A 17,366-nucleotide genomic window follows, 5' to 3' on the forward strand; every position below is an offset into this window, starting at 1 on the left:
TAGGGTTTCCTAAGGTCTTCTGTTGGTTTTTCTTGTTTAGGAAAATATTTGCTCGGTCAATTCTGAACAGAGAGATGAGGCGGCAACACGGTAATCATCATATATGGGTGTCCAAGCTCTTTCATTTTTAAAAGTATTTTTAGAAATTTTGAAAACAAGGGGGCAATTTTGAAATAGAACCAGGAGCTTTGGACAGGTCATGATTTTAACAAAGAAATCAAAGTTTTTTTTGAAAACACCAGACATGTAATGAAAATTTTGAAATAAGAAAGATATTTTGAAAAAAAATTTTAGTTAGCAGTTTTAGCTCCTGCACCATAGAGCCCTCTAAGAAGTTTAACGTCATACAACGATAGACAGATACACCCAATCCTTTATGTCATATGAGGCTAGACGGATACACCCAACCTTTTTTGTTATACAGGGCTAGACATTTTTTGAATACAGCTGACTTTTAACGTCAGGGGTAAGACGTTTTCCTCTCTCAGCTCTTTTATGTCGCACGAGTTTGACGCTTTCTGAATTGTTATTTTGGTCGGCAGTTTAAACTCGTGCCACCGGGGAATATTTGAAAATTTTGAAAATTAATTAAATGTCTGAAAATGATCTTTTTTTTTGGGGGGGCTATTGTAGCCTTTGCCCCTGTATTGGGCAAAGTATTTTGGACTCACTGCCCCAGTTATGGGGTGTTTTATTTGTTAATCTTTTGTATGCAATTGATTCCGCGTGGTAGAGAGGGATATTTTATTTGCACACACTTTTTAGTCGGAATTTTGACAAACTCAGCTTTCTTAGTTATAGGGCTTTTGTCCCAAAATTCTAGTTAATGGACCGTTATACACACACACGTGGATGAGTTTGCCTCCTTTTGCCTCAGAGGATCTAGCTAAGAGAGAGAATACTTCCGAACTAGCCAATGTAGTTATTGGCAAGGTTCACCTATTTCTGATATGTGGTAGTTGGCAATTGTACTTATACAACCATGGAGTGCCTGTCTAGTTTTAAGCCTTTATAACAGGCATAGGAAGTTGGCTTTGAGAATGACGCTAGGTCGACTATCAGTTTAACCTCTTGTAGTGATGGAAGAAGTCCGTTCTAGAAAAGGATTTTCTTTCTGAAAATAGATAATTTTAACAATCAATTTGAAAAACGTTTTCAAATAGGGACGGACGGGCCTTACAATTTTGGCCACCTGTGACCCTTTTGTTGGTCATTTTCTTTATTTTTTATTCACTTATTTAAAGAAGATGAAATGGATTTCCTTAAGAGATTGTGAGGGCCTAAGAGTCTTGAAGTTTCTCTTGGCCTTTGGAGCTCTCATCTTGTGTTTCGCAAAACTATGAGGAGTTCTTTGAGTTCTTGCCAGGCTTCCTTCTTGGATAGGTCTTGATGTTCTTCATGGGGTTCTTCAAAGTTTCTTGGGTCTCCAATTCATGTCACCTTCCCATATCTTCCCAAGTTGCTTATGTTGGGAGCCTCTAAGGATTATGTGGAGTCTCCATCCTCAGGACTTGCTTATGCAGTGTTGTTGTAACTTGCAAGTACGTGTTTGTATTTTAGGTTTTGGATCAAAGGCTCCCTTTTGGAGTTTTTTTTTTTATTTTTTTATTTTTTTTTTGAGTTCATTATGGGTAATATTTCTTGAGATACATCGCATTAATAGGGTTGTTGAGTTTATATCCCTATTGATTTTTATTTTGTAAGAATTGTCTGCATGCACTCGGGTTACCACGAATGACCCCTCCTAGTTAGATTTGAATTTGCCTAATAGTTGTGGATTTGTAGAAGCCTGAAAAATATTTTTGAGTACCATGTCTCCTTTAAATTGTTGGGGAAAAAATTTCCTTTGGTAGGCCCTTTCGATTCTACGATGGTAAGCTACGATGTTATGTGTTTTTTGTAATCGTCTTTCATCCAAAATATCGAGGGCAGCGACTCGTGCTTCGATTATTTGTTCCTCATCTAAATCATCATGAATGAGCACTCGGAGAGACGGTATCTCAACTTCAATAGGTAGCACAACCTCTATGTCATACACTAATGAGTATTGGGTCATCCCAGTAGGTGTCTTCTCATTTGTTCGATAGGCCCATAGTGCGTCATTTAACTTTTCGTACCAATCTTTGCCACCTTTTATCATTCTACATATAATTTTGAGAAGTCCTTTGTTTGTGGCCTCTGCTTGTCCATTTCCTTGAGGGTAGTAGGGTGTGGAGAATTTATGCGTTATCCCAAATCTTTTGCACACCTTAGTGACCCTTTCATTTTTTAAGTTGGTTCCATTGTCAGTAATGATTGACTCAAGAGTGCCAAATCTGAATACAATGTTGTTATTTATGAAACGAGAAACATGTCGACCTTCAATTTTGGAAAATGATGCTGCTTCTACCCATTTTGTGAAGTATTCTGTTGCCATTAGTATATAACGGTGGACATTCGAGGCTTTTGGTGAAATCATTCCAATGATATCAAGACCCCCCATGGCAAAGAGCCATACATGCGGTGTTGAGTTAAGTTGTACAGACGGTGCATAGATGAGATCTCCCTAAAGCTGATATTTGGGACACCTCTTAACAAATTTCCAACAATCCTCGGCCATTGTAGCCCAATAATAGCCTTGGCATCTGATTTTCTGAGCTAAGATAGCTGCCCCATAGTGACCTCATTCATTGTGTAATTTTGTTAATACCTGATCGATTTCTAGCTAATCGAAGCACCACAAGATGATACCATCAAAGGATTTCTTGAACAGAAGGTCATCTCTTACTAAGAAACCCATAGAAACATTTGGAGGGCTTCCTTATCCTTTATAGTACCTCCATAAGGGGATAACACATCTTTCAACTGGGACAAAACATCATGGAACCATGTTTTTACTTGACTAGTGCATCTGAGGCCACGAAAGACACTTCCCCATCATTCTCACTTTCTTATTCTATTTATTTTTTGATCCTTGGTGGGGAAAGGTCATGTTTGTGCATGATGTAAAATGACATCGTGGTGAGTTCTAAAGGGATGTTGACCATCAAATCAAGGGTTGCAAGGGTGTCAATGAACCGATTGTTTTCCCTAGTTACACACCGGAAGGTGATCTTCTTAAAATGTTTTATCATCTTTTCCACCTTTTCTCGATAGGGTTTGAGCTTTTCTTTTTTAACCTTCCAAATCCCCTGAACTCGTATTTGTTTGATCTTCGGTTCCATGGCATTCTCGAACCTGGCTATTAAGGCTTCGTATTCAACAATGTTATGGATACATGAGAAATTCAATCTGATGGCTGTTGGCATTAAAATATTTTCGGGTGAGCATAGTATAACCCCTACACCTGACCTGTATTCGTTCCTTGCACTGTCGAAGTATAGCTCCCACGTTGATTCCTCAATTGTGAAGATGTCCTCATCATGGAGATCCGTGTTAACGGGAGTTATCTCATAGTACATGTTCAGCTAAGTGGTCAGCAATGACTTGTCCTTCAACCGATTTTTTAGTGATATAATCGATTTCGAATTCGATCAATAGCATTCTCCATTTTTTCAAACGTTCGTTAATGATTGGTCTCTCCAATAGGTACTTGAGTGGGTCTAATTTTGAGATGAGTTTGACTATATGAGATAAGACATATTGTCTTAATTTCTGCATAGCTGACACAAGCGTTAAGCAATGCTTCTCCACATCCATGTATCTCGTCTCATAGTCAACCATGCTTTTTCTGATGTACTACATTTGTTATTTTCCGTGGTCATCATATTGCTCTAACATTGCCCCATGGTTTTGTCTTTCACAGCTATGTATAGGAACCTGGGTTTGTTTGGATTAGAAAGACTAAGGACGGGGGGTTTGGTTAGGTAGTCCTTGATTTGGTCAAACGCCTCGTAGCATTCATTGTCCCATATGAATGGGGAATCTTTCTTAAGCAGCCTATTGAAGGGTGCGCACTTATTTGCTAGTTGTGAGATAAAACGCCTTATGGCTTGTAGTCGACCTTGAAGCTCACAGATTTCTTTGATGTTTCGGGGAGGAGGTATGCGTTAATGTGGGCATCTAGATTGCTCATCTCGTTGAAATTGTTTTGGAATTCTAGGATAACGAATCCGAAGGGCAGGTCCTCCATGCCTCCAAGGTTCTCATGAACATAAGCATGCACAGGTAAAACTTTGCGAATGCCCATTCTTACAAACATGTCTTGCATTGCTTTCATGGTGCCTTCATATTGAGCATTCGGCATGACGATAGGCTCACCAGTTGATGGGTTCCCAATTGTAGACTGAGGAGTCAAGGCTTGAGGTATGTATTGGCCCGTATGGACCTGAGGTTGATAAGCCGCAGTCACCGGGGGGGTTTGGTAAACGTGGGCCTGAGGGGCATATTGCCCTATAGGTGCCACCACAAGCTGCGGAAATTGCATGGTCTGTTGGACTGGATAGATTACTATGGGCATGAACAGTGTACCCTCGGTCAACTAAACTTTGAATGGCAGCTTGGACACCTAAATCACCTAGGAGTCTATTCAAATTGATGCCTCTGTTTCGCATGACATACAATTTATCATGAACTATGCTATGGTGGCTTTAGCGTGGGCCAAATCCCCTAGACCTAGGACCGTAATGCCTCGGGGTTCTCATGGTTCGAGTTACGGGAATGAGTATTTGACACTGCATATACTGCTTCGCTCACCCGACTCCTACTTTGGTTACTTAATAGCCCTTACAGTGCATGAGTCTTGGCTCGGACCAAGAGGGGGTCTAGGTTTTGACCGGGGTGTGATCTTGGCTCGGACCTGGACTAAGTTGGGTACAAGCCTGAGCTTAGACCTAGAGGGTTTTGAATATTAGATCGGGCGTTGACCCAGACTGGTTCAAGGTTGGGTTAGATACGAGCCTTGGCTCGGACCAAAAGGGGGCCTAGGTTTAGACCTAGGTTTGAACCTGGTTCGGACCTGAACTAAGCTGGGCACAAGCTTAGACTCTCGATAACTAGATCAAGATCTTAGGGCTCTGGTACCAAATCCGGATCTTAGGGCTCTTATACCAAGTGATGTAGGGAGAAAATAAAAAAGAAAAAGTCGAGAGAATATACATCCTCTTAAGGTTTGCAAGGGAATCTACCCAAAAAACGATATTTTCACAAGATCAATTTACTCAATTATCTTTTTTTGTTTTACCATGAGGTACTCTTCCGTTTAAATACATTGGAAAGAAAAATAAATAAAATAACCCACAAAAATAAACCCTTTTATCTCTCTCACTCACGTTGTCTCTCCGTAACTCACGTGCCAATACGTCTCTTTCCTATCTCCCTCACACAGGCTATTTCCCTATTTTATCTCTTCATCTTACCAATTACCCAAACTAACTCCCTCATCCTCACGTGATCTTTATCACTTGCTAATTTCCCCAAGTCCTTCCTAAAAAATTATTTTTAATCTATTCCATCAAACAGTCCCACTTAATTAGGGTTTTTTTGTTCGTGGTCTTTTAATTATGGTTTGGCCCAGATTTGATGCTAGCAACATCGAACAAGTCATAATTTTTCATTTTTCCCTCTTTTGGTTATCTCTACATGTCATGGTGTTCTATATTGGCAACATCAAACCACTCCATTGTTAGACATTTTTCTGAAGGAGCGACTAGGTCGACGTTGTTAAAATACAAAAGCTACATGCTTAAAACAAATTTTAAAAGTATCAAGCGGTTTGATATTCCTAGTATATAACCACTCCATAATTGAAAGAAATTCCATAGTATGAAGTAGTTCAACAATACTAATATACAACCGCCCCATACTTGAAAGATTTTTCATGGTTTGGAGCGGTTTAACATTGCTAATACTTAATCCTATTAAAAAACATGAAAGGATGAAGCAGTTCAAGATAGCTAATATAGAGCATCCCTTAACTTGTGACAGATCAAAATAGATATTACACTGCCTTCCATTATTTTTGGTCTCCGTAATGTTCTACGACACAATGATTAGATATATATATGACTCATAAGATATAGTATTAGGGTGTACCAGAATCAATGGAACTCAAGAGAAATACATTTTTTTGGGTAAGTCTGAGGGGATTAGTTAATGTCAGTAGAAATACTGGACTTACTTGAATACCACATGAGAAACAATGGCATCAATCTTGAAGCCAGCAAGTGTGGGTCTATAGACCACAAAAATTATTTTTAGAGATCAATGATTCTCCATGGACCACTAAATAACCTTTTGAGGTTGGATTTCTATGACCTAAAGATTAGTAGGTAAAAATAAGCTAGTAGGTGAACTTTTGAAGAAAACAAATAAATAAATAAATATAAACAATTTGTTGAGAAGAACAGCTTAACCAAGGGTTCAAAATCTCAACAAAGAGTGCCAACACGCGCAAGTGAATAGATATCACAAAAAAGGGAAAGATTTTCAACTCTCTCTCTAAAATTTCTTAGCGCGTTGAAAACCCCAAATCCGCTTTTTCTCTTTTCACTTTTGACTAAAACTCTGTAAATTTAAAGAAACCGAATAATACCTATGCAATGACTGACCTTCATAAACAATAGGATCATGTATGAGGAGCAATGCAAAAAAATTTATTTCGTTTTTTGAAATTTTCCAAAAAAGCAATAATTACATCTAGTATGAAACAACTCTAAAATTTTCCTACCATGGATATTCTACTTCCATGAGAGTGAAATGTATATTTACTCCCTCGGGTAAAATCCCACCTAGCATTAACCTTAGTACCCCAAATTTTGGGGACGTAATTTCTTCAGCCCATAGATTAACCTCAATAGAAAAAAGTTTCTAATTGCATCAGTTGGACAAAAAGTAATGTCTCAAAATTGAATAGAAGCCCTTCAATTCTTCAAGGGTGAGATGTAAATGTTAAAAAACTCAAATTTCAAATTACTTCATTTGAGAATAATCATCTAGAGATTTTTCAGTAATTCTTAAAATTTCAAATTGAAAAACTCCTCCAAATAGATCTTTTTCACTTAATAAAAATAAGTTATACTCCCAAAGCGCATAGTAAACTTGCTCAACTTATTTTGAAATACAAAACTAAAATTATACTCCCAAAGAGCATAATTTACTTGCTCAACTTATTTTGAAATATAAAACTAATAAAAAGCTGACAAAAAGAATCTGCTGGTGATACATATCCACAAGGTACTTCATGTCGCAACCCTTAGCCATGGGGTGGTCCGTTACCTATTTCCCACCCCAATATTTGGCCTCAATGTGGCCTACGATGCTATGAGTGCTTGAGGACATACCTTAAATAGTGCAATTTATTGTTATCTTTTTCATATTTGACATGTTTCTCACGTTCTCGTCCTATTTAACAAGAGGGTCCTTATAGTTTGGACCACTAAAATTTAGATAACTATGAAAAATATAATGTGATATTTGTGACACTGGACCAGATTATAAAGAATGGGCGAAAAATGTAGGGTAGTCCAATGGCCTCTTTACAAATGGGGTTATTTAGTATTTTAGACATTAAACCACCCTACATATGCCAAAAAAATAAAATAAAAGTTAAGTGGTTTCATGGTTGAAACAATGAAGTTGGGGCCAAAAATAAAAAAAATAAAATAAAATTAATAAACATCAAGATAGTATGAACTCACAGCAAAATTACCAAACAGTGTTCGATTGCACGAATCGGCCACAAAAACTGGCCTTCAGCTAGGTCCAGCTAACCCGGAACTGGTTCGGGTAACCAGACCAAGTCAAGCACAAACGGGCTTGGAAAAAATATGTTAACAAAATTAAAAAAAAAATAGTAAGGTAAGATTAAACAAAACACATCTAAGTGAAGTAAAAAAATTAATAAAAAAATAGATTTTGAAAAATGAATATGTAACTGGGGGTATTTTTTAAATAATCTAAAAAAAGATGAAAAATTGTGACCATAAGTATTCATAGCCAAAATACTTTCTAATCTTTGTGAAATTGATAGGATACACAAAAAAATATGACAAAAATTTTATAATTTTTTTTAACTTTTCGAAGATCCCCAAATTAAATACCCAATTTGGGGAGTGAGTTTGAGTTACTGGGGTGAGTTTGAGTGGATTTGCCCAATTGTCTTATCATTGCAACAAACTTATGGATTTATGGATTTAAGGACAAATTTTATAATTTTACACGGTCCATACAAAAAAATTTGTGGATCTAAGGGCAGCTATTTTTTTTTTTTGGAGAAATAAGGACAACTTAAATTATCTGCAGCTTTAGACTTCATTTATGTATGCATAAAAAATTATATAAATATAAAATAAGCTTAATTTAGATAAAAATTACACATAAGGTTAGTCCCTACAGTTTTTATTTTTATTTTTTTTGTATATTGTCTCTCGGTCTTGAATGCCCATCGACAGAAGTATCCTCTCTTGCCAACACTCAAAAAAAAAAACAAAAAAAAGTATTTAAAAGACAACAAGAAAAAAGTATCATATCTTACCACTTGCAGTAAAAATGATGAGCGAGATTTGCTCAACAGCATTTTTACCCTCATACTTAATAATGATAGGAAATGTATAAATTTATAGTTGTTTATTTTTTATATAAGAAGATCACAATCAATTTTAGCTGCTAAATGTAAAATTCGGTAGTTAGAAATGAACCGTAGACCATCCTCAAAACATAGAAAGTCAAAAAATTAAACTTTAAAAATCGGTCAAGAATGATCGATAGCACAGTTGAGGCGTAGGGATAGGTAACTCCTAAGAAAGTATGTAGTCAAAAGAGTAGCAACATAGCACAATCCATGCCTAGTTGAGTGTGCCCCAAGTCGAGTGTGACTCGATCAGGGCACATTTATATAGAGGGTGTAGGTGACCTTCGAAATTTTTTTTGTTTCTTTTTACCTTTTTTTTTTTTTTAAATGAATGGAAAGAGAAGTGGCAAATGCTGAATTACAAGCAAAGAAATGGAAAGTGATTTTTTTAAAATGAAAATGGCTAAATATGAATTTATTTTATTTTATTTTATTTTTTTAAAATAAGAAAGATAACCTTAAATACCTTTTTTCTTTTCTTTTTTTGGGAGAAAGAATGGCTTTGAAAAAAAGCAATTTTTTTTTTTTCTTTTGCAACAACGAATAAACTCTACAACAAATAAAAAAAACTAAAAAAAAAATCCTTATGACGTTAAGGGAAAGAAACTTGAAGAAATCCGTGAAACAGAGTATCTGGAAGCAAAACTTGGAGATAAGAATGGGACCCAAAAAGAAAAAAAAAAATCTACAAACGAGAAAGCAATTCTATTGGAGCTTCAATTTTTTTTTTAAATACAATTTTTTTTTTTCTAAGTGTACTACATCTAGCTCTGGCCATCAACATACTATATAGTGGGGACTCAATCTATAGTGATCAATCCCTTAAACTATGGTACTAATAACCTAGTAATGCAAGAAAATTGCAACTTGGTTCTTTACATAAATGGGGCCACAGGCCCTGCTGGCTCAGGCCCCAACTGCATGTGCACTTTACAACAAGATGGGGAGCTAATGGTTAATGATGGGTTCACAATTGTTTGGTCAAGTGGCTCACATGATGCCTATGGGTCCCATGTGTTATTGGTTCAACCTGATGGAAATGTTGCTATAGATGGGAATGTGATTTGGTCCTCTAACACTGGCAGATATCCTGGACGGGGAGCGGCTGTGGAGAATACAATGGGGCCGGCGAGCGCAGGCGACTAGCCATGAAGCGCCTCTATCTCTCTCTCTAGTAAACTCTAAAGCTGTCTTTGTTTGAGTTTTATGGTATATTGCAGCTCTATAGGTTGTAATAGTACCATCTTAGTCAACAGAAAAGAAATGTTGTTGTGTTTAGTATATACATGGTCTTGTTAAATAGAGGGCAATGAGTAAATTTGAGCTAGAATATATATATATATATATATATAAACTCTTCCCAACATCTATATATGAAAATGAACAGTGATTTCGTCTACCCTTATCACTATCCAAACTTCATCGCACAGTCACAGTTGTCCGGTAGTATTTCAATTTACATTTTTTTTTTTACTAATCAAAATGATTTAAAATTTGGAGCGCGTGTACATTTAGTGAGGGGTACCTAATAAAAATATGAAAAAATTCGTAAAATATAAATTGACCAAAATACCCCTATAAATATTTGGGGGTATTTTTGGCAATTTATATTATGAATTATTTTTTTCCATATTTTTATAGGTGCACATCACTAAGATGTATACACACTCTAAATTTCAAGTAATTTGGATTTGTAGAAAAATAATGAAAATTAAAATACTACCGGACAACTGTGACCATGCGATTAAGTTTGGATTGTAGTAGGGTAGGTAAAATCACTGTTCATTTTCGCCTATAGGTGTTGGAAAGAGTTATATATATATATATATATATATATATATATATATATATATATAATGTTTCTATACTTCCCTTATAGCATAGAAGATCTATGCTTTTCCTCCCCATTCAGCCATCCAATTTTGATCAGATAGCCACTCAAAGTATTTTATTTTTATTTTTTATAAAAATCGTATGAATATGAAATTTGGTACATGTTATATTCTCATTGAGGCGTACCTATAAAAAATATTAAAAATAATTTTTCGATAAAATATAATGACAAAAATACCTCTTGAAAATTTTAGGGGTATTTTTGTTATTTTATTTTATTATAATTTTTTATATATATATATTTTGCTAGTGTGAGTATAATAGAGGATTGGACATCCAAAATTTGGCGTCAAAATAGTTTATAGAAAAAAAATTAAAAATAAAATAGTGTAGAGACATGACATTGTGATTGGAACAATCTTAATCCCCCATTCATAATGGACAGTTGGATAAGGCGAAATACATAAGTTTTATGTTGTAGGGGAAACATAGAAAGCTGGCCCTATATATATATATATTAGGGAAAAGTATAAATGAGATTATTTATCTTTGGTACAAGGTGGTCACAATTAAATCTTGATCATTGGGTTGTATTTCTTTCAATGACCAAACTCAAGCTTCAAAAGAAATTTTTCGATTTTTGTGATACACCCAAGTTATCAAATTTCATATTCGAAGGTTGTAAGTAATTGTGACCTTCTTATATCACAGATAAATGGTCTCAATATATATAACCCATAAGCTATATCTACTACTAACTATGAAATCTAAAGCTCCAATAATGCTATTGAGATGTAGCAACAGATCTACAAAAACTTGAAAATCTTGAAAATAAATGTTCTAGATAACATGTGATAAGATGCATTGACTCGGGCTCATTTTAATTTTTATATCCATTCATCTCGAAGAAAAAATGACATGGTTTTAGAAGAACCTTATCGTAGAAAGACGAGGAGATAGAAAATTTTCAAAAAAAGGCTTGGATTGTGGTAGCTCATTTTCATCACGATGCTTTCACTTGCACTTCAAAATTCAAGAGGAGAGGTCTCAATTTTATTTACGGACACTACCAAAGGTGCACAGAGAGCTAAAAGTGAGGAGAAGAGCTGGCAATTTTATTTACTGGCACTACCAAAGGTGCACATACAAACATAGATAGAGAGAGAGAGAGCTCCATGACTACCCCTCAATACATTGCCTTCTGCACCAAAGTTATCACTCCTCATCGTGGGGAAGAACTATATTTGAAGGCAAATGAGTCAATACGTGATTAGTACCCATGTACCATGTAGCAGTATATATAGCCCCTTCCCCATCAGATCGAAGAACAAATGCATAGTCACCTTGCTTACCCGATGAACCGCTGCGCCATACACGGACACCATTCCCATTAAAAACCTCCATTTCACCATTGGTTTGCAGTATGCAAGAACAATTCCTGCCTCTGCCGTAAGTCTGTGAAGCCCATATAGGTTGTGACCCGCGGTAGCGGACGAGGTTGCAGTCCCCTTGCATTACAAGGCTGTAGTTTCCTTCCTTAAGGGATTCTCCTGTGTTAAGACGGCATCCGGAGTTCAGGATGTTGTTCCAATTAGGATTGGCACTGCATAGGGCATTGTCATTGTCGGCAATAGCAGGAAGGAGAAGAGAGAAAGAGAAAGTTAAGAGGAGGAGGAAGCATGGGGTAGTTGCCATTGCTGTTAGGCTTGAGTGAGAGAGAGAGAGAGAGAGAAAGCTGAGATAGAGGGGCCTTCAATTGCAGTGTGCTGTGTGATTGTATGAGGGCTCCAATCAATTTATAGAAAAAACCCCATAAGATAGAGTCACGTGTACACTTATTATATTATATCAAATGGGAGATGGAGAGTTGAAAGTGTTTCCTTTTTTTCACATATCTACACGCTTGCACGTGTTGACCCACTCTTTTGTCTATATGTCTTAAGAAACTGAACAATATGAATTCAAGGTATATGATAATGTGCGAAGAGATGATCTGATCTAGTGATAAAATATAATTTGATAGATCTAATTGAGTGTAACCATTGTTTAAATTTAAAATTTTATAATTAGATATAAAAATAGATTTTGAGATAATTCTAATAATATTTTACACCAAAATTATATGGGTGCAGTTTGTATAGAGCCTAGCCTCTAAACAATCAAATTAGAACCTACCTTCAAATAGTGTCGAGAAATGTGGTTTCAATATTGGAAATCTTTGTGAAAGACTTAAAATATATATTTGTATTTATTTATAAAGTTTAAAGCTTCAAAAATAGTGTAGATCGACAGATATATGAAAACTTGAAAATTGACGGTCCAAAAATGTATAACAAAATAAACTATTTTCAAAACTTGAAATCAATTTTTTTTTCATGTACATACATCTTGATGTCGAGATGATCAATTTGAAGATATTTGAAAATCAAAACAATTTTTTTCAATAAATTTTTTGTGGTAAGTTCAAATTTGATTGTTTAAAGCCTCTATTCTATATAAACTTTTGCCAAATTATATACATGATAAAAATTTTTCTCAAATTATATACGTGGTAAAATTTGAAGGTGCACCTTATCACTACGCCTATGGATGCATCTCTATCCCAACTGCACCCCTAATATAAAGCAGACAAAAAAGCACGGTGAAAGATATCCGCACCGTACTGCACGTGACAACTCTTACCCATAGGTTGGTCAATCGACCTGTTTCGCACCTCAAAAAATTGCGTACCAAGGCTCCGTGTGCTTGACGACAAACCATAATTAATGCAATATGTTGTTATCCTTTCCGTACCAACGCTGTGGTACTTGAGGACATATCCTAATTAATGCAATTTGTTGTTATCCTTTTTCATATTTCGCATTTTTCTCACGTTCTCCACTTATTATTTCTATGCTTCCTAGTAGCATAGAAGTTTTATATTGCTCTTTATCTAACCGTCCATTTTGAATGAACGATTAAGATTGTCCCAATCATAATATCACATCTCTACACTATTTTACCTTTTATTTTTTTTATAAATTGTTTTGATATTAAATTGTAGATGTCTATTCTTCTATTAAACTCCCATTAACGAAAAATATAAAAAAAATATTTTCAATAAAATATAATGACCAAAATACCTTTGAAAGAATCAAAAGGTATTTTTATCATTATATTTTATCAAAAATTATTTTTAATAATTTTTATAGGTACGTCCTAATGAGAAAACGACACGTACCAAATTTCATATTCATACAATTTGCATAAAAAATTAAAAATAAAATACTTCGAGAAGTCAGATCTAAGATTATTTGATAAATAGCTCTCTTGATCAAAATTAGACGGCTGGATAGTAAGAATAGAATAGAATATTCTATAATATAAGGGGAGTATAGAAAGCTTGTCCTTTAGCAAGAGGGTCTCTTATGGTAGGAGTAGGAAAGAACTTCCATACGGGAGTATAGAAAGCTTGCCCTTTAGCAAAAGGGTCTATGTGAAGGTTTGGACCACTAAACTTTAGAAAACCATGAAAAATGTGGTTCCAAGTTTGTAACATTGGACCAAACTATAAAGGAAGTAGGCGAAAAATGTAGGGTAGTCCAATGATGCTGTTGTCAGACCTCTTTACAAATGGCTTTATTTAGTATTTTAGACATTAAATCACCCCATATACGCCAAAAAAAAAGAAAAAAAGGTAAAATGGTTTTGTTTGAAACACGGAACTTGAAGCAAAAAAGAGAAAATTAATAAAAATCAAGATAGTACCAACTCGTGGTAAAACTAACAAACAGTGTTTGGTTGCACAAATCGGCCGAAGGAACCGGCCTGGGGCTAGGTCCAGGTAACCCGGAATTGGTCCGGGTAACTAGATCAAGTCAGGATGGAACCAACTAGGCAAAAATGCGGAGATTTCCTAAAGTTTCAAGAATTCTACTTGAAAATCTATTGTATGAGCGGTTTAAAGTCCCAGAAATTTGGCTTAGTTTGCCGATTTCTTTTGGGATTGAACCATTAAATTGTTTGTCTGAAAGGTCTAGGTGGGTCAGATTGGTGAGGTTCCCAATGGCTGGAAAAAAATTTCCAGCGAAGGAAATCGGTGAAGTATTAAGAGGCGGAGGTGGAAGAGAGCGCCTATCTCAGAAGGGAGGTAGCCAAAAAGTGAGTGACCAGAGAGTAAGTTCCCTGCGAGTTGGACGGAAATGCACTGGACTCCAGCCCAAATGGCATGGGGTTTCGTGGGTCTCGTTCCAAAAAGAGAAAACATCATTTGGGTCGTTGGTAATGGCGGATTTGAGGGTGAGGAGAGAGAGACCTTCAAGGTTTAGAGAGAGAGGGATTGGGGTATAAAAAGAGGAGCAAGAAGAGGCAATGGAGGAGGAGGCTCACTTTCAGAGTGGTTTTTTATGTTATTTTGAAATGGTATTTCTTTTCCTTCTAGGGTTTGTCGTGGAAGTGAATGAAATAATGGAGATTTGATTGCCAAATCCGTTTGCAGGTTGTTTTGGATTTATGGGGTATGAAAAAGGGGCAAGCTTTTCTATGCTCGCTTTACAACATACAAGTTCTATCTTTCCTTTTATCCAACCCTCCATTTTGAATAATGGAGGGTTGAGATTGCCTCAATCACAATGTCACATCTCTATACTATTTAATTTTTAATTTTTTTTTCTATAAATTATTTTGACACCAAATTTTGGATATTCATTTCTCTAATAAACTCGTACTAGTGAAAAATATATAAAAAAATATTTTCAATAAAATAAAATGATCAAAATACCTTTTATTGTTAACATTTTTTATAGGTACATCCTAATGAGAAGATGACACGTACCAAATTTCATATTCATACAATTTGTATAAAAAAAACTAAAAATAAAATACTTTGAGACATCGGATCTAAGATCAAACAGTGACTGGCTCTCTTGATCAAAATTAGACGGTTGGATGGTAAGGATAGGATAGAACTTTTATGCTTTAAAGAAAACATTGAAACCTAAAAAAGAAAAGATAATTGAGAGTACCTTTCTCTCTCTAGCTCTCCTCCTTTTTGGGCAATTGAAGAGAGAGAAAAGCAACGGTTAATGGTGTGAGGTCTTGTCCGAAATAGAGAGAAGTGGTTTGGGGGGAGAGAGAGTGTGAGAGAGAAGGCTTGCTGGTCCGCTCTTTGGAGAGAGAATGTTTGTTGGTTTTGTAGAGAGAGGTTTTGTTTGGAGAGATGTGTTGTTGGTTTTGTAGAGAGAGAAAGCTTGTTTGGAGAGAGAGAGTTTGTTGGTTTTGAGAATAGTAGATAGTTATCCGGTATTTTAAACACCATAGAGTTATTTTATTTTGTACGGTATAAACTCCATCTGTCCGGTATTGGTATTATCGGATAAGGAGGTAATTTGGGTAATTAGAGAGGTAATTTGGGAAAAAACAAGGAGGTCATTTGAAAAGAAAAATACCGTAAAAAAGATGACGCATGTGAGTGTTGCGGAGTGGCATTTTTTTTTTATTTTCTTATTTTTGATATCTTTATTTTCTATTTTTTAAGGTAAAAATATTTTTTTGAAATTTTTAGTATCATAATATTTAAATTTATTGGGTGCTTTATTTTTTTTCCTTTAATCATAAGATATGGAACATTTTTTAAATTAGATGATATTATAGGAAATTTTAAAATTTTTCTTATTTGTATAGTAAAATAATTATTAAATATAAACCAACAATTTTAATTTCAGTATATAATATTATAGTTTGTTATGTTCAAATAATTTTAGATGAATGTTTATGACGCAAATCAAAGAGATCTTCCTCAAAGTTGATCACCACAAACTTGTTTTTTTAAGATTTGATAGAGAGTACGGGTCAATCGAATTATAATCTAAAGTCAGATATGTTCAGAAAATGAGCAGATTGCTCTTAGATTAATAGGAGAGCCACCTTTGATCCAAAAGCACGAAATACTAAATGACATATAAATAAATCTTTGATCTAACAAAATAACTGAAAATAAAGGAAAAGATGATAAGAAGAATATCTGGCTAGGTCAGTTGGTCCGGCAAACCCGAGGCATGGAAGCCTCACCCCTATCAGGCCCGCAACTATGTTTACATCAAGGATCCTCCTTGTCCGTATTCAATGTTGAACAAACATTGGCTTAGTTGAATGATTATTTTGGATCTAAAGTTTGAAAGTTTCAGGTTTTATGGCTTAGGTTTGCTAAGATTTGCCTAGATATAGGCTTTACTCACATGGTTTTCTCTCAAATTTCCTGGCGTATAGGCTAACAACGTCTCTGATTTTCTTAGCTTTTTTTTCTCTCCTTAAAATGGTCACCCAAATATCGTTTTAAAAACTCAAAAGAACATATAAATGGATAATTACCAAAAACTACCAGAACTGCCAGAACTGTCAGGATACTGGATCACAGGATGGAGACCATGGACTGTGGTGTTCTATGGCTCAGTGATCTTATGAAATAGTATGGTCATAAGGGTCCAGAAAAACCATGAAATTTACCAATTTCAAAATTGGGTGTCTACAATCAATAAAGCGAGTTAATAAATGTTTGATACTTTGATGTGATACTAATTTCACTTTATATAGAAAATTATTATTTTTGATCTAATAATATGGAAGTATTTTTCAATATTTTTTAAATATTTTGATGCAATATGATCACATTATAATATAATTAATAATTATACAGACATCGAGACAAGAAAACAACATTTCAGTATTCACTTATTTTTTCAAAATAATAAAGGTACCTAGTGTACTACTCCCAATTTCTTTTAGAAACTAAAATAATACTATTTTAGAGATTTACAATGATGTTTTTGAAAAAAATTTGGAACAAAAATTGCCGATTCGGCCGATTCTCCAATTCGATCCACCGATTCCCCGTTTCGACATGGGTATAGGCGTAACCGATTCGATTGGCCAATCTGTTTTGACATAGGTATAGGCGTAACCAATTCGATTTACCAATCTGTTTCAACATGGGTATAGGCGTAACCGA

The 17,366-nt window shown here is 35.2% G+C and overlaps 2 protein-coding genes across 2 annotated transcripts in view; one reads left to right on the plus strand and one right to left on the minus strand.

The window, feature by feature from the left end:
- The window catches only part of LOC148780722 (mannose-specific lectin-like), a 56,388-nt gene extending 46,557 nt beyond the window's left edge, over positions 1–9,831 (plus strand). The window contains exon 4 of the mRNA XM_088873833.1: positions 9,634–9,831. The gene's annotated coding sequence lies outside the window, so the exon portion shown is untranslated. The remainder of the gene's footprint in view (positions 1–9,633) is intronic.
- A 1,765-nt stretch (positions 9,832–11,596) lies between these two features.
- On the minus strand, positions 11,597–12,076 carry LOC18436327 (mannose-specific lectin). Its single transcript, XM_006846348.2, has one exon. It carries the CDS (start codon positions 12,074–12,076, stop codon positions 11,597–11,599), a length of 480 nt encoding a protein of 159 aa, XP_006846411.2.
- Positions 12,077–17,366: the final 5,290 nt, after the last annotated feature.

This window comes from Amborella trichopoda, chromosome 8, assembly GCF_054954075.1.
Source record: "Amborella trichopoda isolate Santa Cruz 75 chromosome 8, AtrichopodaSantaCruz75HAP2 v2.0, whole genome shotgun sequence".
Lineage (NCBI taxonomy): Eukaryota > Viridiplantae > Streptophyta > Magnoliopsida > Amborellales > Amborellaceae > Amborella > Amborella trichopoda.